This window comes from Anomaloglossus baeobatrachus, chromosome 3 (assembly GCF_048569485.1).
Source record: "Anomaloglossus baeobatrachus isolate aAnoBae1 chromosome 3, aAnoBae1.hap1, whole genome shotgun sequence".
Taxonomy (NCBI): domain Eukaryota; kingdom Metazoa; phylum Chordata; class Amphibia; order Anura; family Aromobatidae; genus Anomaloglossus; species Anomaloglossus baeobatrachus.
In genome coordinates this window covers 678920236-678942302 of record NC_134355.1, presented here as the reverse complement: position 1 = coordinate 678942302, position 22067 = coordinate 678920236, and the positions used below count along the sequence as shown (strand labels likewise).

General features: G+C 51.5%; 1 protein-coding gene across 1 annotated transcript in view; it reads right to left on the bottom strand.

Annotated features, from left to right (window-relative positions):
• LOC142297048 (uncharacterized) overlaps positions 1-21736 on the bottom strand; it is a 30029-nt gene extending 8293 nt beyond the window's left edge. The window contains exons 1-2 of the mRNA XM_075341283.1: positions 21650-21736; positions 165-265 (exon numbers count right to left, since the gene is read on the bottom strand). Of these exons, the coding sequence (XP_075197398.1) occupies positions 165-243 (79 nt within the window). The 5' untranslated portion in view covers positions 244-265; positions 21650-21736. The remainder of the gene's footprint in view (positions 1-164; positions 266-21649) is intronic.
• Between the last annotated feature and the right edge of the window lie 331 nt (positions 21737-22067).

Here is a 22067-nt window from a genome sequence, read left to right as displayed (position 1 = left end):
TTCCTTGGCTGACAGCCTGTGAGTGAGTGTTACTGTTTCCCACACTTCATTGGTAACTGTATACAAGCGTCAGCAGGGAAAATTTAACTTTAATTTTCTCCTTGCAGCTGGGAATGTGACTGTTCTCTGTTATTTAATGGTGACTCTTCACTGAGGAGGGTTACCTGTGGAAAGGTCTCTACTCCGTTCATCACCCCGCACATCCATTTCTCCTTTGTCCATTGTGTCTGCAGCGTTCTGCATATCTTTTCCCTGAATTTCAAAGCTGTAAAATAAATAATGTAAAAGTCACGGACAGAAGGAAAAGTCCTGTGGAAGGTTCTAGATGGACGCTTCTGCTACCAGAGCCGTGTGGCCCCTGAGACCAATCGATGCATGGCCTCTACGCCTCCTATATCCCCGGTGCTGCCCCAGAGTCAGTTCAGCAGGGATAGAAGCAGACGTGGCAGGGTCCACTTAGTGTGGTATATTATGACATTGGGATTTCCTTCATTCTTTTGTCTTCACAATTTGGATGCCCTAATGCTTATTTTTCCGTCATTTGAGAATTGGTTTAGTCAACAATGTAGTATTTTTTAAAATCTTTTTCAGGAAAATTAGTTTTATTCAATTGTTCTTCTTTAACCCCTTCAGCCCCCAGCCTGTTTTCACCTTAAAGACCTGGCCATTTTTTACATTTCTGAACAGTTTCACTTTGACAGGTTATAACTCTGGAACGCTTCAACGGATCCTGGCGATTCTGAGATTGTTTTTTCGTGACATATTGTACTTCATGTCAATGGTAAGTTTAGGCCGATATTTTTTGCGTTTATTTGTGAAAATTTTGGAAATTTGGCGAAAATTTCGCAATTTTCAAAATTTGAAATTTTATGCCCATAAATCTGTGAGATATGTCACACAAAATAGTTACTATATAACATTTCCCACTTGTCTACTTTACACCAGCGCAATTTTCGAAACAAATTTTTTTTCCGTTAGGAAGTTAGAGGGGTTCAAAGTTCATCAGCAATTTTTCATTTTTCCAACAAAATTTACAAAAAAAATTTACAGAAAATACCCAAAAGTGACCCCATTCTAAAATCTGCACCCCTCACACTGCTCAAAACTACATCCAAAAAGTTTATTAACCCTTTAGGAGCTTTACAGCAACCAAAGCAATGTGGAAGGAAAAAAATGAAAATTTTACTTTTTTACACAAAAATGTTACTTTAGCCATAAAATTTAGCATTTTCACAAGGGTATCAGGAAAAATGCACCATAAAATTAATTGTGCAATTTCTCCTGAGTACACCGATATCTCATATGTGGGGGAAATCAATTGTTTGGGCGCACGGCAAGGCTCGGAAGAGAAGGAGCATCATTTGAATTTTTGAAAGCAAAATTGTCTGGAATAATTAGCAGATGCGATGTTGCGTTTGGAGACCCCCTGAGGTGCCTAAACAATGGAGCTCCCCCACAAGTGACCCCATTTTGGAAACTAGACCCCTCATGGAATTTATCTAGATGTTTATTGAGCACTTTGAACCTCTGGGGGCTTCACAAAAGTTAAAGAAGTTGTCCAGTTACCAAAACTGATTTTTTTTTTTCTGATAAATCTTGCCAATATGTGCCCCTCAACACATCTATTATGTTTTTTCAGCAAAATTACCTTTTATTGTGCACTAGCAGCACATGCTCATTGCTGGCTCCAGCTCTGATGGGGTTAATCTCTCCTCTGACTTCCTGTGTTCAGTTCCTACAAGTCCCATAATTCTTTGTGGCTCTAGGGCGGTGTCTAGCTTATCTAACACACCCATTGTGTCTAATACACCCACTCTGCTCCCACCCAAACCCTCCTCCCTGCCTCTTCCCAGTGGATGCACTGAGATCAATCATACAGAGACAGCAGCAGCTCTACACAGCCAGGGGAAGAAAGTGTGTGTGCGCGTATATACAGTGTATGTGTATGCGTATATACAGTGTGTGTGTGTGTGTGTATATATACAGTGTGTGTGTGTATATACAGTGTGTGTGTGTGTATACAGTGTGTGTGTGTGTGTATACAGTGTGTGTGTGTATATACAGTGTGTGTGTGAGTGTGTATGTGTATGTCATACTCACCTGTCTGCAGGGTCACGGTGCCATGCCTGCTTCCAGCCCCTGTCTCGGTCCCGCCGCTCTGGCTGTGTGCAGTCTCCCCGGGGCACGTACGAAGCTTGCAGGACCTGGCGGTGGATCACCTGATGCAGTCACCTGACGCATCAGCTGATCGATTCTCGTGGTGTCGCCGGCTTTTTCGCGCCCGGCCGGCTATCAGCTGATCCTGCCGTCAGGGGACTTCATCAGCTGATTACCGGCAGCTCCTGCAGTGATGGGCCAGGATCAGACTCCGCTTCAGGAGCTGCCGGTAATCAGCACAGACGTGAGTATTTATTTTTTTTTCTACTGATGCATCAGCTGATTGTATAATCGGCTTTTATACAATCAGCTGATGTGTCATGTGATTCACGTAGTTTAACCTGACACATCATCTGATCGCTCTGCCTTCCAGCAAACCGATCAGATGATATTGGATCCGGATTGGGCGGCGCGGGACCCTAACCCAGGATTACTGCGGAGGGGGGTTTATTTCAATAAAGATGGAGTCACTAATTCTGTTGTGTTTTATTTCTAATAAAAATATTTTTCTGTGTGTTATGTTTTTTTTTATCATTACTAGAAATTCATGGTGGCCATGTCTAATATTGGCGTGACACCATGAAATTCGGGCTTAGGGCTAGCTGATAATATACAGCTAGCCCTAACTCCATTATTACCCAGCTAGCCACCCGGCATCAGGGCAGCTGGAAGAGTTGGATACAGCGCCAGAAGATGGCGCTTCTATGAAAACGCCATTTTCTGGGGTGGCTGCGGACTGCAATTCGCAGTGGGGGTGCCCAGAAAGCTTGGGCACCCTTCACTGTGGATTCCAATCCCCAGCTGCCTAGTTGTACCCGGCTGGACACTAAAATTAGGCGAAGCTCACGTCATTTTTTTTTTTAAATTATTTCATGAAATTCATGAAATAATTAAAAAAAAAAAAGGGCTTCTCTATATTTTTGGTTCCCAGCCGGGTACAAATAGGCAGCTGGGGGTTGGGGGCAGCCCGTACCTGCCTGCTGTACCCGGCTAGCATACAAAAATATGGCGAAGCCCATGTCATTTTTTTTTTCCTTTTTGGGTAAAAAACTGCATACAGTCCTGGATGGAGGATGCTGAGCCTTGTAGTTCTGCAGCTGCTGTCTGCTCTCCTGCATACACTAGTGAATGGAGGATGCTGAGCCTTGTAGTTCTGCAGCTGCTGTCTGCTCTCCTGCATACACTAGTGAATGGAGGATGCTAAGCCTTGTAGTTCTGCAGCTGCTGTCTGCTCTCCTGCATACACTAGTGAATGGAGGATGCTGAGCCTTGTAGTTCTGCAGCTGCTGTCTGCTCTCCTGCATACAATGAACATTTTGAATAAGGAAATGACATCAGACCTTTTTTTTTTTTCATCAACAATCTTTAATGGCATTGTGCACTGATTAAAAACGAAGGGTGCAAAAACGCAGCAAAAAACGCACCAAATCGCGGCAAAAACGTGACATGCAGCACCGCAGGTGACAGAGCAGAGCAAGTTGGTGACATGCTCTGCTCTGACACATAGTGTGCTGCATGTCACTGTATCCACTCTGGGACTTGTTGTGCAGGTGACCGGATGATACATGTCACTAACTTGCTCCACTCTGTGACTTCTGCTGCATTGTTCCAACTGTATACACTCTCACCTGAACAAGTCTCAGAGTGGGGCAGTTAGTGACATGTATCATCCGGTCACCTGCACAACAAGTCCCAGAGTGGTGAAAGATAGTGACATGCAGCACACTATGTGTCAGAGCAGAGCATGTCACTGTCTCCGCCTCTGGGACTTGTTGTGCAGGTGACCGGATGATACATGTCACTAACTGCCCCACTCTGTGATTTCTGCTGCATAGTACCAACTGTATACACTCTCACCTGCACAACAAGTCCCATAGTGGAGAGAGTTAGTGACATGTAGCATCCGGTCACCTGCACAACAAGTGCCAGAGTGGAGAAAGATAGTGACATGCAGCACACTATGTGTCAGAGCAGAGCATGTCACTGTCTCCACTCCGCTGACCTCACAGCCCGTACACGCTGCAATGGATGCAGGGGGACACAGAACAAGTAATCGGCCGACACTGGAGTCATCTGATTACTTGGGATGAATTGAGCAGTAAAATGCTCTGGTGCTCGATGGGCGAAGCCCATGCAGATTTTTTTTTTAAAAAATTCATTAAAAATAAAAAAACAAAAAAAAAAAAATCACATTGTTTGTGGGCTCCCGCTGCATTTTCTATTGCTAAGGGTAACCAAAGCAGCTACTGGCTGCTAGCCCCCGCTGCTTGGTGTTACTTTCACTGGCAATAGAAATGCAGGGAAGCATTTTTTTTTATAAAGGTTTTTCCCTGAAAACGTTTTTAAGAAAATGACGTGGGCTTCGCCATATTTTTGTATGCTAGCCAGGTACAGCAGGCAGCTACGGGCTGCCCCCAACCCCCAGCTGCCTAGTTGTACCCGGCTGGGAACCAAAAATATAGAGAAGCCCTTTTTTTTCATGAATTTCATGAAATAATTTAATAAAAATAAAAAAAAAAAAAAATGATGTGGGCTTCGCCAATTTTTGAATCCAGCCAGGTACAACTAGGCAGCTGGGGATTGTAATCAACAGTGCAGGGTGCCCAAACTTTCTGGGCCCCCCACTGCGAATTGCAGTCCACAGCTGCCCCAGAAAATGGCGCTTTCATAGAAGCGCCATCTTCAGGCGCTGTATCCAACTCTTCCAGTGGCCCTGGTGGCAGGTGGCACGCTGGGTAATAAGGGGTTAATACCAGCTATGTTTTACCAGCTGGTATAAAGCCCGAGATTCTTAATATCAGGCCAAGTTTAACCTGGCCATTAAGAATCTCCAACAAAGGGTTTAAAAAAAAAAAAAAAGACATCACACAGAGAAAAATACTTTATTAGAAATAAATACACAGACACAGTAGGGACTCCATGTTTATTACTCCCACTCACCCCTCCACGATGTAGAGATTACTGTACTGACCATGCCAGGAGAGAGCGAGGAAAAAGAGCGAGCGGGGGGGAGGAAAAGAGAGCGAGCGAGGGGGGGAGAAGCGAGCGAGGGGGGGGAGAAGAGAGAGAGAGGGGGGGAGAAGAGAGAGAGAGGGGGGGAGAAGAGAGAGAGGGGGGGGGAGAAGAGAGAGAGGGGGGGAGAAGAGAGAGAGGGGGGGAGAAGAGAGAGAGGGGGGGAGAAGAGAGAGAGGGGGGGGAGAAGAGAGAGAGGGGGGGGAGAAGAGAGAGGGGGGGGAGAAGAGAGGGGGGGGAGAAGAGAGAGGGGGGGAGAAGAGAGAGGGGGGGAGAAGAGAGAGGGGGGGAGAAGAGAGAGAGGGGGGGAGAAGAGAGAGAGGGGGGAGAAGAGAGAGAGGGGGGAGAAGAGAGAGAGGGGGGAGAAGAGAGAGAGGGGGGAGAAGAGAGAGAGGGGGGGAGAAGAGAGAGAGGGGGGGGAGAAGAGAGAGAGGGGGGGGAGAAGAGAGAGGGGGGGGGGAGAAGAGAGAGGGGGGGGAGAAGAGAGAGGGGGGGGAGAAGAGAGAGGGGGGGGAGAAGAGAGAGGGGGGGGAGAAGAGAGAGAGGGGGGGAGAAGAGAGAGAGGGGGGGGAGAAGAGAGAGGGGGGGGAGAAGAGAGAGAGGGGGGGGAGAAGAGAGAGAGGGGGGAGAAGAGAGAGAGGGGGGGAGAAGAGAGAGAGGGGGGGGAGAAGAGAGAGAGGGGGGGGAGAAGAGAGAGAGGGGGGGAGAAGAGAGAGAGGGGGGGGAGAAGAGAGAGGGGGGGGAGAAGAGAGAGAGGGGGGGGAGAAGAGAGAGAGGGGGGGGAGAAGAGAGAGAGGGGGGGAGAAGAGAGAGAGGGGGGAGAAGAGAGAGGGGGGGAGAAGAGAGAGGGGGGGAGAAGAGAGAGAGGGGGGGGAGAAGAGAGAGAGGGGGGGGAGAAGAGAGAGGGGGGGAGAAGAGAGAGGGGGGGAGAAGAGAGGGGGGGGAGAAGAGAGAGAGGGGGGGAGAAGAGAGAGAGGGGGGGAGAAGAGAGCGAGGGGGGGAGAAGAGAGCGAGGGGGGGAGAAGAGAGCGAGGGGGAGAAGAGAGCGAGGGGGGGGGAAGAGAGCGAGGGGGGGAAGAGAGAGAGGGAGGGGAGAAGAGAGAGAGGGAGGGGAGAAGAGAGAGAGGGAGGGGAGAAGAGAGAGAGGGGGGGAGAAGAGAGAGAGAGGGGGGGAGAAGAGAGAGGGGGGGAGAAGAGAGAGAGGGGAGAAGAGAGAGGGGGGAGAAGAGAGGGGGGGATAAGAGAGAGGGGGGGGAGAAGAGAGAGGGGGGGGAGAAGAGAGAGGGGGGAGAAGAGAGAGGGGGGAGAAGAGAGAGGGGGGAGAAGAGAGAGGGGGGAGAAGAGAGAGGGGGGAGAGAGAGAGAGGGGGGGAGGGAGAGAGAAGGGGGGAGGGAGAGAGGGCGGGAGAGAGGGGGGGGAGAAGAGAGAGGGCGGGAGAGAGGGGGGGGGAGAAGAGAGAGGGGGGGAGAAGAGAGAGGGGGGGAGAAGAGAGAGGGGGGGAGAAGAGAGAGGGGGGGAGAAGAGAGAGAGGGGGGGAGAAGAGAGCGAGGGGGGGAGAAGAGAGCGAGGGGGAGAAGAGAGCGAGGGGGAGAAGAGAGCGAGGGGGAGAAGAGAGCGAGGGGGAGAAGAGAGCGAGGGGGAGAAGAGAGCGAGGGGGGGGAAGAGAGCGAGGGGGGGGAAGAGAGAGAGGGAGGGGAGAAGAGAGAGAGGGAGGGGAGAAGAGAGAGGGGGGAGAAGAGAGAGGGGGGGAGAAGAGAGAGGGGGGAGAAGAGAGAGGGGGAGAAGAGAGAGGGGGGAGAAGAGAGGGGGGGATAAGAGAGAGGGGGGATAAGAGAGAGGGGGGGGATAAGAGAGAGGGGGGATAAGAGAGAGGGGGGATGAGAGAGGGGGAGAGAGGGGGGGGGAGAGAGAGAGGGGGGGGAGAGAGAGGGGGGGAGAGAGAGGGGGGGGGAGGGAGAGAGGGGGGGAGGGAGAGAGGGCGGGAGAGAGGGGGGGGAGAAGAGAGAGGGGGGGAGAAGAGAGAGGGGGGGAGAAGAGAGAGGGGGGGAGAAGAGAGAGGGGGGGAGAAGAGAGAGGGGGGGAGAAGAGAGAGGGGGGGAGAGAAGAGAGAGGGGGGGAGAGAAGAGAGAGGGGGGGAGAGAGGGGGGGAGAAGAGAGAGGGGGGGAGAAGAGAGAGAGGGGGGGAGAAGAGAGAGAGGGGGGAGAAGAGAGAGAGGGGGGAGAAGAGAGAGAGGGGGGAGAAGAGAGAGAGGGGGGAGAAGAGAGAGAGGGGGGAGAAGAGAGAGAGGGGGGAGAAGTGAGAGAGGGGGGAGAAGAGAGAGAGGGGGGAGAAGAGAGAGAGGGGGGAGAAGAGAGAGAGGGGGGAGAAGAGAGAGAGGGGGGAGAAGAGAGAGAGGGGGAGAAGAGAGAGGGGGGGAGAGAAGAGAGAGGGGGGGAGAGAAGAGAGAGGGGGGAGAGAGGGGGGGGAGAAGAGAGAGGGGGGGAGAAGAGAGAGGGGGGAGAAGAGAGGGGGGAGAAGAGAGGAGAGGGGGGAGAAGAGAGAGGGGGGGGAGAAGAGAGAGAGGGGGGAGAAGAGAGAGAGGGGGAGAAGAGAGAGAGGGGGAGAAGAGAGAGAGGGGGAGAAGAAGAGAGAGGGGGAGAAGAAGAGAGAGGGGGAGAAGAAGAGAGAGGGGGAGAGAGGGGGGGAGAAGAGAGAGGGGGGGAGAAGAGAGAGGGGGGAGAAGAGAGAGGGGGGGAGAAGAGAGAGAGGGGGGAGAAGAGAGAGGGGGAGAAGAGAGAGGGGGAGAAGAGAGAGAGGGGGAGAAGAGAGAGGGGGAGAAGAGAGAGAGGGGGAGAAGAGAGAGAGGGGGAGAAGAGAGAGAGGGGGAGAAGAGAGAGAGGGGGAGAAGAGAGAGAGGGGGGGAGAAGAGAGAGAGGGGGGGAGAAGAGAGAGGGGGGGGAGAAGAGAGAGGGGGGGAGAAGAGAGAGGGGGGGGAGAAGAGAGAGGGGGGGAGAAGAGAGAGAGGGGGGGAGAAGAGTGGGGGGAGAGAAGAGTGGGGGGAGAGAAGAGAGTGGGGAAAGAAGAGGGGGGGCAGAGGTGCTCTGTCACCAACTGTCTCCACTCTGTGACTTGTGGTGCAGGTGACAGAGTGCAGACAGTTGGTCCCATGCAGCAGGACAGATGGCAGAGCACAGCGGTGACATGCCTGTCAGTGTCTTGTTGCTGGGAGGAGCACATGATCACACTGCCCGACACCAGCCGCTCTCCTGACATCGCAGCAGAGCGGGCGTGTGGAGAGTGTGAGCACATACTTACGTGCAGGGGGGGGAATTCAGCTGAAGAACCCCCCCCTGTACTGCACACTGGCGCCCCGTGCCTCACCATCTGCAGGACGCCGGCTCCACACTGACGTCCTCCGGATCCTCCCCTCGATGCTGAGCTGTGACGTGCGGTAGTCACCGCCCACAGCCCTGTCACTCAATCTGAGTGGTGCCAGCCTCCTGTGACGTACCAGTCTTGTTTGAGAGCCCGGAAATGCCGGGACGTCAGAGGATGCTGGCGGCCACAGCTCCAGGGGGTCATGTGACAGGCACTGAGCGTGCAGGATAGCGCCGCTCAGTGCCAGAAATGGAAATACAAGCCAATGGAGAAAATACCTAGAATTGTAAGTAGAACTTCTACAGAAAATAAAAAAAATGGGTGAACCACCCCCTTTAATAACTTTGAGCCGTGAAAATAAAAAAAAAAAAAATTACCACGAAATTGTTACTTCAACCAGGTAGCTTTTTTTTCCACAAGCGTATCAGGAAAAATTGCAACATAAAATGTATTGTGCATTTTCTCCTGAGTACACAGATACCTCATATGTGGTGGAAATCAAATGTTTGGGCGCACAGCAGGGCTCGGAAGGCAAGGAGCGACATTTGACTTTTCAAACGCAAAATTGTCTGGAATCGTTAGTGGATGCCATGTTGTGTTTGGAGACCCCCTGAGGTGCCTAAACATTAAAGCTCCCCCACAAGTGACCCCATTTTGGAAACTAGACCCCTCATTGAATTTATCTAGATGTTTACTGAACACTTTGAACCCCTGGAGGCTTCACAAAAATTTAGAATGTTCAGCCCCCCCATACAAAGAAATATTAGTTTGGCAAAATAAAAAATACAGACATCAGTAAAAAAAAAAATAAAAAAAAAAAAAATATATATATATATATATATATATATATATATATATATATATATATATATATATATATATATATATATATATATATATATATATATATATATAATGAGCGCCTGCAACTGACACTAAATCAAGTGCCACACGTGAGAGCAATGCACAAATCTCGCATCACATCACCCGACACAGCTGCACACTCCTGTCTGGAAGAGAGCGACCGTGCCGGATGATGCGGAGTGAGGCTTGTGCATCGCTCTCATGTGTGGCACTGGGCTGACCCTTACAATATTCAGTAAAAAATACTGTAGTTGACAATTACTACAGTATCATTTTACTGGCCCTAAACTAAGTTTATTTGTATTTCTTTCTTAGTTTACATAAAAAAAATTAGGACGAATGCACGGATGTGCTGCAAAAAGGGGGGGGACTAGGTGGGATGGAAAAAAGATGGATGGAGGATAGAAGAGGGCGCAACGGATGCAGGAGCAGCGGAGGATGGGATAGGGGGCGCGGCGGAGGATGGGAGAGGGCGCGGCGGAGGATGGGAGAGGGGGCGGAGGAAGATGGGAGAGGGGGCGCGGCGGAGGATGGGAGAGGGCGCGGCAGATGGAGGAGCGGCGGAGGAAGGGGGGGCGAGGGGAAGGGTGGAATGGGAGTGGGAGGTGAGATTGGGGATAGCTACCTTACAGAATGGATCTAGGCAGCAGGATTGCAGCAGATCCGGGAGAGGGGAGAGGGGGCAGAGGATTAAGGGGATGGGAGAGAGCAGGCAGCAGATCAGGGAGGGGGCAGAGGCTGATGGGGGAGTGAGGTGGCAGATGCAGGGGCGAAGCGGCAGATGCAGGGGCGCAGCGGCAGATGGGGAGAGTGCGGCAGCTGATGGGGAGAGTGCGGCGGCTGATGGGGAGAGTGCGGCGGCTGATGGGGAGAGTGCGGCGGCTGATGGGGAGAGTGCGGCGGCTGATGCAGGGGCGGTGGAGCGGCTGATGGGGAGAGTGCGGTGGCTGATGCAGGGGCGGTGGAGCGGCTGATGGGGAGAGTGCAGTGGCTGATGGGGAGAGTGCAGCGGCAGATGCAGGGGCGGTGGAGCGGCTGATGGGGAGAGTGCGGCGGCTGATGGGGAGAGTGCGGCGGCTGATGGGGAGAGTGCGGCGGCTGATGGGGAGAGTGCGGCGGCTGATGGGGAGAGTGCGGCGGCTGATGGGGAGAGTGCGGTGGCTGACGCAGGGGCGGTGGAGCGGCTGATGGGGAGAGTGCAGTGGCTGATGGGGAGAGTGCAGCGGCAGATGCAGGGGCGGTGGAGCGGCTGATGGGGAGAGTGCGGCGGCTGATGGGGAGAGTGCGGCGGCTGATGGGGAGAGTGCGGCGGCTGATGGGGAGAGTGCGGCGGCAGATGCAGGGGCGGTGGAGCGACTGATGGGGAGAGTGCAGTGGCTAATGGGGACAGTGCAGCGGCAGATGCAGGGGCGGTGGAGCGGCTGATGGGGAGAGTGCAGTGGCTAATGGGGAGAGTGCAGCGGCAGATGCAGGGGTGGTGGAGCGACTGATGGGGAGAGTGCAGTGGCTAATGGGGAGAGTGCAGCGGCAGATGCAGGGGCGGTGGAGCGGCTGATGGGGAGAGTGCAGTGGCTAATGGGGACAGTGCAGCGGCAGATGCAGGGGCGGTGGAGAGACTGATGGGGAGAGTGCAGTGGCTAATGGGGACAGTGCAGCGGCAGATGCAGGGGCGGTGGAGCGACTGATGGGGAGAGTGCAGTGGCTAATGGGGACAGTGCAGCGGCAGATGCAGGGGCGGTGGAGCGGCAGATACAAGCAGGCAGCAGAAAGAAAGCAGTGGCGTCAGATGCAGGGGGGGGCGCAGCGTGAGAGCAGTGGCGTCAGATGCCTCCATGCATCTGACGCCGCTGCGCCCCCCCTGCATCTGACGCCACTGCTTTCTTACTGCTGAGTAGCGGCGTAACATGCAGGGGCGCAGCTGGAAAGTAGCGGCGTCACATGCAGGGGGAGAGTAGCGGCGTCAGATGCAGGGGCGCAGCGGGAGAGCAGGGGCGAAGCATATGGAGCAGGGCAGCGGTGGATCGGGGGCTGTGACTCACAGATGGGCGCCCGCAGGGATCGCTCTCCTCAGATTCCACGGAGGGAGTAGCTAAGGAGAGCGATCTCCTACAGCGAGCTCACCCGGTCCCAGATGCACGGTACTGCTTGGAGAGATGGGTCACAAGGCCGATCTCTCCAATCAGAGCTGGGGGCGGGTGCAGTAAAGCACACTGAGCTCCAGCCAATGGCCAGTGCTGCAGCTGCACTGACATAGCTGGATTTCAATGCTTCAGCCATTTTCAATGGCTGAAACATAACACTGGCTGTGATTGGCTGACGAACGCCGCTCAGCCAATCACAGCCTCCGTAGGTCCGGGAAGGAGACACCACCCCTCCTGAGGTCAGGTACAAGTCCTCTCCTTCCCGAATCTACAGTTTTTTAAAACCGATGGCGGTGCCCGGTGCTCTGGTGCCGCGATTCCGCCATGACGGATGTATCCGTCATGGGTCTTTAAGTACCAGGGCACCATGACGGCTAGATCCGTCAAAGGTCGTGAAGGGGGTTAAGGGTTTGGACAGAGGTGTACATAGAAATCATGGGACCCCATAGCGGAAGTTCTAATTGGTACCCCCTCCCCCAAAAAATAAAAATGTAATATTCAACTGGATCACATAAAAACCTCTCTCACAACTTTACAGCCCTTACAAAGTAATTTTCCTCTTAACCCCTTAACGACCCATGACGTACTGGGTACGTCATGATGACATGGTGCTTAACGACCCATGACGTACCCAGTACGTCATGGCGAAATCGCGGCCCTGGAGCCCCGGTGAGTGCGATTGGTTCACACAAACCTTAGATTCGGGGAGGATGGGACCTCTGCCTGATCTCAGGAGGGGTGGTGTCTCCCCCCCGGACCTACGGAGGCTGTGATTGGCTGACGAACGCCGCTCACCCAATCACAGCCACTGTAATGTTTCAACCATTGAAATGAAAATGGCTTAAACATTGAAATCCAGCCCTGATCAGTCCAGCTATAGCACTGACCATTGGCTGGAGCTGGGTGATCGCTGTTTCACCCGCCCCTAGCTCTGATTGGAGAGACCGGCCTTGTGACCGATCTCTCCAATCAACATGGATCTGGGGCCGGAGACCGCTCCCCTTAGCTTCACTCCGTCCGTGGAAGGCAGCTGAGGAGAGCGATGCCTGCAAGTACCCTGCTAAGTCCCTGCCCCCCAATCGGCCGCCCTGCCCCCGATCCCATGCCACCCCCGCCAATCTCTATCTGCTGCAGCCCACTCCATCTGCCACCGCTCTACCCCATCAGCCGCTGCCCCCCTCCGTGAGCTGCTGCCCGCTCTCACCTTCCCCCCTCCCTTACCCTCCCCCTCTCTCACCCTCCCCCAGGAGTGTGCGGCTGTGCCGTATAATGCGATGTGAGATTCGTGCATCGCTCTCACGTATGGCACTTGCCATAGTGTCAGTTGCAGGCTCCATATTGTTTTTTATTTTTTACTGACGTCCGTATTTCTTATTTCACCAAACTAATTTTTTTTGTATGGGGGGGGTCTAGTTTCCAAAATGAGGTCACATGTGAGGGAGCTCCATTGTTTAGGCACCTCAGGGGGTCGCCAAACGCAATATGGCGTCCGTTAATAATTCCAACCAATTTTGCTATGAAATGGCGCTCCTTCTCTTCTGAGCCCCGCCGTGTGCACAAACAATTGATTTCCACCACATATGAGGTATCTGTGTACTCAGGAGAAATTTACAATACATTTTATGTTGCATTTTTTCTTGATACCCTTGTGGGAAAAAAAGCTACCTGGTTGAAATAACAATTTCGTGGTAAAAAATAAAACAAAACAAAAAATGTATATTTTCACGGCTGAACATTATAAACTTTTGTGAAGCCTCCAGGGGTTCAAAGTGCTCACTAAACATCTCGATAAATTCCATGAGGGGTCTAGTTTCCACAGGGGTCACTTATGGGGGAGCTCTATTGTTTAGGCACCTCAGGGGGTCTCCAAATGCAACATCGCATCCGCTAATGATTCCAGACAATTTTGATGTCAAAAAATCAAATGATGCTCCTTCTCTTCAGAGTCCTGCCGTGTGCGCCCAAACAATTGATTTCCACCACATGAGATATCTGTGTACTCAGGGGAAATTACACAATTTTTTTGGTGCATTTTTCCTGATACCCTTGTGAAAATGCTAAATTTTATGGCTAACGTACCATTTTTGTGTACCAAAGTAACATTTTCATTTTTTCCTTCTACATTGCTTTGGTTGCTGTGAAGCTCCTAAAGGGTTAATAAACTTCTTGGATGTGGAGTGAAGGGTGCAGTTTTTAGAATGGGGTCACTTTTGAGTATTTTCTGTCGCCTAGGTTTCTCAAATCACTCCAAATGTGATGTGGTACCCAAAAATTTTTTTTTTGTACATTTTGTTGGAAAAATGAGAAATTGCTGATGAACTTTGAACCCTTCTAACTTCCTAACGGAAAAAAAAATGTTTCAAAAATTGCGCTGGTGGAAAGTAGACACATGGGAAATGTTATTTAGTAAGTATCTTGTGTGACATTCTCAGATTTATAGGCCTAAAGTTTCAAATTTTGAAAATTGCAAAATTTTCAAAATTCTCGCCAAATTTCTGAAATTTCAACAAATAAACGCAAAAAATATCGGCCTAAATTTACCACTGACATGAAGTAGAATATGTCACGAAAAAACAATTTCAGAATCGCCAGGATCCGTTGAAGCGTTCCAGAGTTATCTATATATATAATTGCCTTATTCTGTCTGTCTTGCTCCAAAATGGTGTCGTTACAGTGACATTGTGTCCATTGCGCCCCCCACACGGATTGGCCGCTCGGCTCGGCCTGGCCCCGCCCGCAATGCCCGCTAGGCCACGCCCCCACACGCAATGCCCGCTAGGCCACGTCCCCGCACACAATGCCCACTAGGCCACGCCCGCTAGGCCACGCCTCCGCACGCTATGCCCGCTATGCCACGCCCCCTCACACTATGCCCGCTAGGCCACGCCCCTCACACTATAACCGCTAGGCCACGCCCCCTCACACTATGCCCGCTAGGCCACGCCTCCTCACACTATAACCGCTAGGCCACGCCCCCGCACACGTTGGGCACCTGTACACCTCCCCCCAGGACAACTCCTCCCATTATACTCCTCTTTCCCCAGGACTACTCCCATTATACTCCTATTATAATCCTCCTATTATACTCCTCTCTGAGGGGTTCGCAGCATGGGGGATGGAGCACGATGGAGGGTGCAGCATGGGGGGATGGAGCACAATGGGGGGTGCAGCATGGGGGATGGAGCACAATGGGGGGTGCAGCATGGGGGATGGAGCACAATGGGGGGTGCAGCATGGGGGATGGAGCACAATGGGGGGTGCAGCATGGGGGATGGAGCACAATGGGGGGTGCAGCATGGGGGATGGAGCACAATGGGGGGTGCAGCATGGGGGATGGAGCACAATGGGGGTGCAGCATGGGGGATGGAGCCCAATGGGGGGTGCAGCATGGGGGATGGAGCACGATGGGGGGTGTAGCATGGGGGATGGAGCCCGATGGGGGGTGCACACTTCCCCCCAAAACATACACACACGCACCGCACAACACACCACACTGGGAACCACAAACACCCCCCTACACAGACACCCACACACACAGACAACGCCGCACACACAACACACAAACACCGCGGCACACACAAATATACGCACATACCACGCAACACACACACATTGCACAAAACATACCTCCCCCGAAAACACACACACGCACCCCACACGCACATACACTGCGCAACACACACAGCGCTCCACAAGCAACGCAACACACACAATGCAACACACAAACAACACCGCTCTCACACCCCCCCCCCCACCCAGACAACACCCAGGACATTTACAGCGCCCCACACAAACACTGGCAACTACACACAACATCTATCTTTATATATATATATATATATATACACACACATATATACAGTTAGAAAAAAACCCCAAGGAGAAAATTGTAGAAAAAATACCCTGACTATAAATAAATAAATTGCAAGTGCTTAATAAACAGGGTACCTTTTTGCAAAAATGTATATACTAAGTACCCTGTTTATTAAGCACTTGCAATTTATTTATTTATAGTCAGGGTATTTTTTCTACAATTTTCTCCTTGGGTTTTTTTCTAGTCTTGCGGCTGCGATTCACATGCTTGTAATGTTGCATGTTTATTGAACATTTGTCACAGCTCAGTTTTTTGGTTTTTTTTGTCTGTTATCTTGCTTTAATGCAAGTTGGGGGTGCAGCCCTCCTGATACTGAGGCTGAACAATTACCTGCTTCTCACTTTTTGCTGTGTATTTAATCTGGGACCCAGCTAACCACTTTACCATCCATATTGAAGTTTTGACATGACACTAGTCAGGTACAGAATATGTTTTTAACTTTAGTAGGTTAGGGACTGTCTCAGATGGGTACACCGTGACGAGGTGAGACAGCTTCTTACCTTTTTGCAAAAATGTATATACTAAGTACCCCGTTTATAAAGCACTTGCAATTTATTTATTTATAGTCAGGGTATTTTTTCTACAATTTTCTCCTTGGGTTTTTTCTAGTCTTGAGGCTGCAATTCACATGCTTGTAATGTTGCATGTTTATTGAACATTTGTCACAGCTCAGTATTTTTTTTTTTTTTGTCTGTTATCTTGCTTTAATGCAAGTTGGGGGTGCAGCCCTCCTGATACTGAGGCTGAACAATTACCTGCTTCTCACTTTTTGCTGTGTATTTAATCTGGGACCCAGCTAACCACTTTACCATCCATATTGAAGTTTTGACATGACACTAGTCAGGTACAGAATATGTTTTTAACTTTAGTAGGTTAGGGACTGTCTCAGATGGGTACACCGTGACGAGGTGAGACAGCTTCTTACCTTTTTGCAAAAATGTATATACTAAGTACCCTGTTTATTAAGCACTTGCAATTTATTTATTTATAGTCAGGGTATTTTTTCTACAATTTTCTCCTTGGGTTTTTTTCTAGTCTTGAGGCTGCAATTCACATGCTTGTAATGTTGCATGTTTATTGAACATTTGTCACAGCTCAGTTTTTTGGTTTTTTTGTCTGTTATCTTGCTTTAATGCAAGTTGGGGGTGCAGCCCTCCTGATACTGAGGCTGAACAATGACCTGCTTCTCACTTTTTGCTGTGTATTTAATCTGGGACCCAGCTAACCACTTTACCATCCATATTGAAGTTTTGACATGACACTAGTCAGGTACAGAATATGTTTTTAACTTTAGTAGGTTAGGGACTGTCTCAGATGGGTACACCGTGACGAGGTGAGACAGCTTCTTACCTTTTTGCAAAAATGTATATACTAAGTACCCTGTTTATTAAGCACTTGCAATTTATTTATTTATAGTCAGGGTATTTTTTCTACAATTTTCTCCTTGGGTTTTTTTCTAGTCTTGAGGCTGCAATTCACATGCTTGTAATGTTGCATGTTTATTGAACATTTGTCACAGCTCAGTTTTTTGTTTTTTTTATATATACAGTTAGGTCCAGAAATATTTGGACAGTGACACAATTTTCGCGAGTTGGGCTCTGCATGCCACCACATTGGATTTGAAATGAAACCTCTACAACAGAATTCAAGTGCAGATTGTAACGTTTAATTTGAAGGTTTGAACATAAATATCTGATAGAAATTGTAGGAATTGTACACATTTCTTTACAAACACTCCACATTTTAGGAGGTCAAAAGTAATTGGACAAATAAACCAAACCCAAACAAAATATTTTTATTTTCAATATTTTGTTGCGAATCCTTTGGAGGCAATCACTGCCTTAAGTCTGGAACCCATGGACATCACCAAACGCTGGGTTTCCTCCTTCTTCATGCTTTTCCAGGCCTTTACAGCCGCAGCCTTCAGGTCTTGCTTGTTTGTGGGTCTTTCCGTCTTAAGTCTGGATTTGAGCAAGTGAAATGCATGCTCAATTGGGTTAAGATCTGGTGATTGACTTGGCCATTGCAGAATGTTCCACTTTTTTGCACTCATGAACTCCTGGGTAGCTTTGGCTGTATGCTTGGGGTCATTGTCCATCTGTACTATGAAGCGCCGTCCGATCAACTTTGCGGCATTTGGCTGAATCTGGGCTGAAAGTATATCCCGGTACACTTCAGAATTCATCCGGCTACTCTTGTCTGCTGTTATGTCATCAATAAACACAAGTGACCCAGTGCCATTGAAAGCCATGCATGCCCATGCCATCACGTTGCCTCCACCATGTTTTACAGAGGATGTGGTGTGTCTTGGATCATGTGCCGTTCCCTTTCTTCTCCAAACTTTTTTCTTCCCATCATTCTGGTACAGGTTGATCTTTGTCTCATCTGTCCATAGAATACTTTTCCAGAACTGAGCTGGCTTCATGAGGTGTTTTTCAGCAAATTTAACTCTGGCCTGTCTATTTTTGGAATTGATGAATGGTTTGCATCTAGATGTGAACCCTTTGTATTTACTTTCATGGAGTCTTCTCTTTACTGTTGACTTAGAGACAGATACACCTACTTCACTGAGAGTGTTCTGGACTTCAGTTGATGTTGTGAACGGGTTCTTCTTCACCAAAGAAAGTATGCGGCGATCATCCACCACTGTTGTCATCCGTGGACGCCCAGGCCTTTTTGAGTTCCCAAGCTCACCAGTCAATTCCTTTTTTCTCAGAATGTACCCGACTGTTGATTTTGCTACTCCAAGCATGTCTGCTATCTCTCTGATGGATTTTTTCTTTTTTTTCAGCCTCAGGATGTTCTGCTTCACCTCAATTGAGAGTTCCTTAGACCGCATGTTGTCTGGTCACAGCAACAGCTTCCAAATGCAAAACCACACACCTGTAATCAACCCCAGACCTTTTAACTACTTCATTGATTACAGGTTAACGAGGGAGACGCCTTCAGAGTTAATTGCAGCCCTTAGAGTCCCTTGTCCAATTACTTTTGGTCCCTTGAAAAAGAGGAGGCTATGCATTACAGAGCTATGATTCCTAAACCCTTTCTCCGATTTGGATGTGAAAACTCTCATATTGCAGCTGGGAGTGTGCACTTTCAGCCCATATTATATATATAATTGTATTTCTGAACATGTTTTTGTAAACAGCTAAAATAACAAAACTTGTGTCACTGTCCAAATATTTCTGGCCCTGACTGTATATATATATATATCTATATCTATCTAACACAAATCATACATTAACTACACAATAAATTCTAGAATACCCGATGCGTTAGAATCGGGCCACCTTCTAGTAACCTCATAAAGTGACACTGGTCAGAATTGCAAAAAATGGCCGGGTCTTTAGGCTATGTGCCCACGGGACTTTGTATCTGCGGATTTTTCTGCATCAAAATCCGCAGCTTTCCCCTGGAATCCGCACCTTAGCATAGGAGCGGATTTGAAGCGGATTTGGTTGCGGATTTTGATGCGGATTAGGATAAGGTGAAAACAGGCTATATCCCATAATATTCACTTTGTATTTTTCTTATGTATCTTTATAGTGTGAGTTTGATAAAGGTCCAAGGAGGCACCGAAAGGTCACTGGTTGACACACATTGTGGTCTTTATTCACTGGATTTAAAAACACCACATGTGCCCCCATCCACCCATCCTACAGACCCCGCCCCAGATGTGCCCCCATCCATCCTGCAGCCCCCACCCCAAATGTGCCCCCCATCCATCCTACAGTCCCCACCCCAGATGTGCCCCCATCCATCCATCAGTCCCCACCCCAGATGTGCCCCCATCCATCCAGTCCCCACCCCAGATGTGCCCCCATTCATCCAGTCCCCACCCCAGATGTGCCCCCATTCATCCAGTCCCCACCCCAGATGTGCCCCCATCCACCCATCCTACAGACCCCACCCCAGATGTGCCCCATCCATCCTACAGTCCCCACCCCAGATGTGCCCCCATCCATCCATCCTACAGTCCCCACCCCGGATGTGCCCCATCCATCCATCCTACAGTCCCCACCCCAGATGTGCCCCCATCCATCCTACAGGCCCCACCCCAGATGTGCCCCATCCATCCATCCTACAGTCCCCACCCCAGATGTGCCCCATCCATCCATCCTACAGTCCCCACCCCAGATGTGCCCCCATCCATCCATCCTACAGTCCCCACCCCAGATGTGCCCCCATCCATCCATCCTACAGTCCCCACCCCAGATGTGCCCCCATCCATCCATCCTACAGCCCCCACCCCAGATGTGCCCCCATCCATCTGTGACGCCCTGAACCCCAGGGGTCACAGGTAACAACACCTACCACATTACACACATACCCTCATCCCCTGTGAGGACACACCCGTCACACGAAAGGGAGGCCTGATGCCTCCCTCAGGGCCAGTAGGACACACCAGGTGGGCGGAGTCAGTGACTCTGAGTGTGAATTAATCATGAGTACACCAGTGCCATCCGGGCACGACACTGCACCGCAGCACGGCCCCCTGCACCCCGATAACAACACTGTTGCAGCGGTCTCCCCACCACCGGGCCCCGGGACACACCGCCCCTACCCACGGAGGGGCTAACATCTAAGCTGCAGCCGCAACAACGATCCCGGACGAGCCCGCCTTCACTCCAGCCGCAGAGGAGGTGCACCCAGTCACCACGACCCGTGGGTGGCGTCACGACCCGTTAGACGACCGCGCGGCCCTCCCCGGCTGCGCGCCTCATCCCAACTCACTGCCTCCCCTTTAACAGAGCGACGTGGCCCCCGGTCTGGAGGCGCTCGTGCCACTGACCACCCGAGCCCGGACCTCGAGCGGCTTGGCCCGAGCAGCGGAGAAGCGGCCGGGCCCCTCTCAGGGCGGTACACATCCATCCTACAGACCCCACCCCAGATGTGCCCCATCCATCCTACAGCCCCCACCCCAGATGTGCCCCATCCATCCTACAGCCCCCACCCCAGATGTGCCCCATCCATCCTACAGCCCCCACCCCAGATGTGCCCCATCCATCCTACAGTCTCCACCCCAGATGTGCCACCATCCATCCGTCCCCACCCCAGATGTGCCCCCATCCATCCATCAGTCCCCACCCCAGATGTGCCCCCATCCATCCATCAGTCCCCACCCCAGATGTGCCCCCATCCATCCAGTCCCCACCCCAGATGTGCCCCCATCCACCCATCCTACAGACCCCACCCCAGATGTGCCCCCATCCACCCATCCTACAGACCCCGCCCCAGATGTGCCCCCTCCATCCTACAGTCCCCACCCCAGATGTGCCCCCATCCATCCTGCAGCCCCCACCCCAAATGTGCCCCCCATCCATCCTACAGTCCCCACCCCAGATGTGCCCCCCATCCATCCTACAGTTCCCACCCCAAATGTGCCCCCCATCCATCCTACAGTTCCCACCCCAAATGTGCCCCATCCATCCTACAGTCTCCACCCCAGATGTGCCCCCATCCATCCATCAGTCCCCACCCCAGATGTGCCCCCATCCATCCATCAGTCCCCACCCCAGATGTGCCCCCATCCATCCATCAGTCCCCACCCCAGATGTGTCCCCATCCATCCATCAGTCCCCACCCCAGATGTGCCCCCATCCACCCATCCTACAGACCCCGCCCCAGATGTGCCCCCATCCATCCTGCAGCCCCCACCCCAAATATGCCCCCCATCCATCCTACAGTCCCCACCCCAGATGGCCCCCATCCATCCTGCAGCTCCCACCCCAAATGTGCCCCTATCCATCCTACAGTCCCCACCCCGGATGTGCCCCCATCCATCCTACAGTCCCCACCCCAGATGTGCCCCCATCCATCCTGCAGCTCCCACCCCAAATGTGCCCCCATCCATCCATCCTACAGTCCCCACCCCGGATGTGCCCCCATCCATCCTACAGTCCCCACCCCAGATGTGCCCCCATCCATCCATCAGTCCCCACCCCAGATGTGCCCCCATCCACCCTTCCTACAGCCCCCACCTTCCTGCAGTCTCTCCCCCTCCACCATCGCCCAGTGTAAGCCCCCCAATATGCAGCATCGCCCCCTGCCCTGTGTAGCCCCCCATATCCCCCTTCCTTATGGAAGCCTCCACAGCCCTGTGCTGCAGCTTCAGCCCGTTCCCTGTGATATATACACGAGCTGCAGCCCCCAGTAGTGACAGGAGACACTTTTATTTCTTCCCCCAAAATCCAGTGTGACCTCAGCTCTATAACTAATGAGGAAAAGCTGAATCTTCCCCACCTCAGGGTCAGGATCCGTCCGCTCTGCACAGGAGCCCGAGCAGTGCACTGCCGCTTCCCCTCACAGATCTGCACAGCACGAGGAGGCCCCGCCTCTTCCGGTGACGTCATTCCCTCAAAAAATCAACTCCATTCTAGACGCTACCCTCTGGCCACTGGGATGGTAGATGCTAGAATGTACGGGCTGCTTTCTGGTATGACGTCACTGTGTTAGGGGCGTGGTCTGATGTCACAAGGCGCGAGGTGACGGTTGTGTCTAGAATGGAGGTGATATTGTGAGGTGACTGCAGCCTCCAGTGTAGACGGCTCTGTACTGAGGGGACTAGAATGGAGGTGATATTGTGAGGTGACTGCAGTCTCCAGTGTAGACGGCTCTGTACTGAGGGGACTAGAATGGAGGTGATATTGTGAGGTGACTG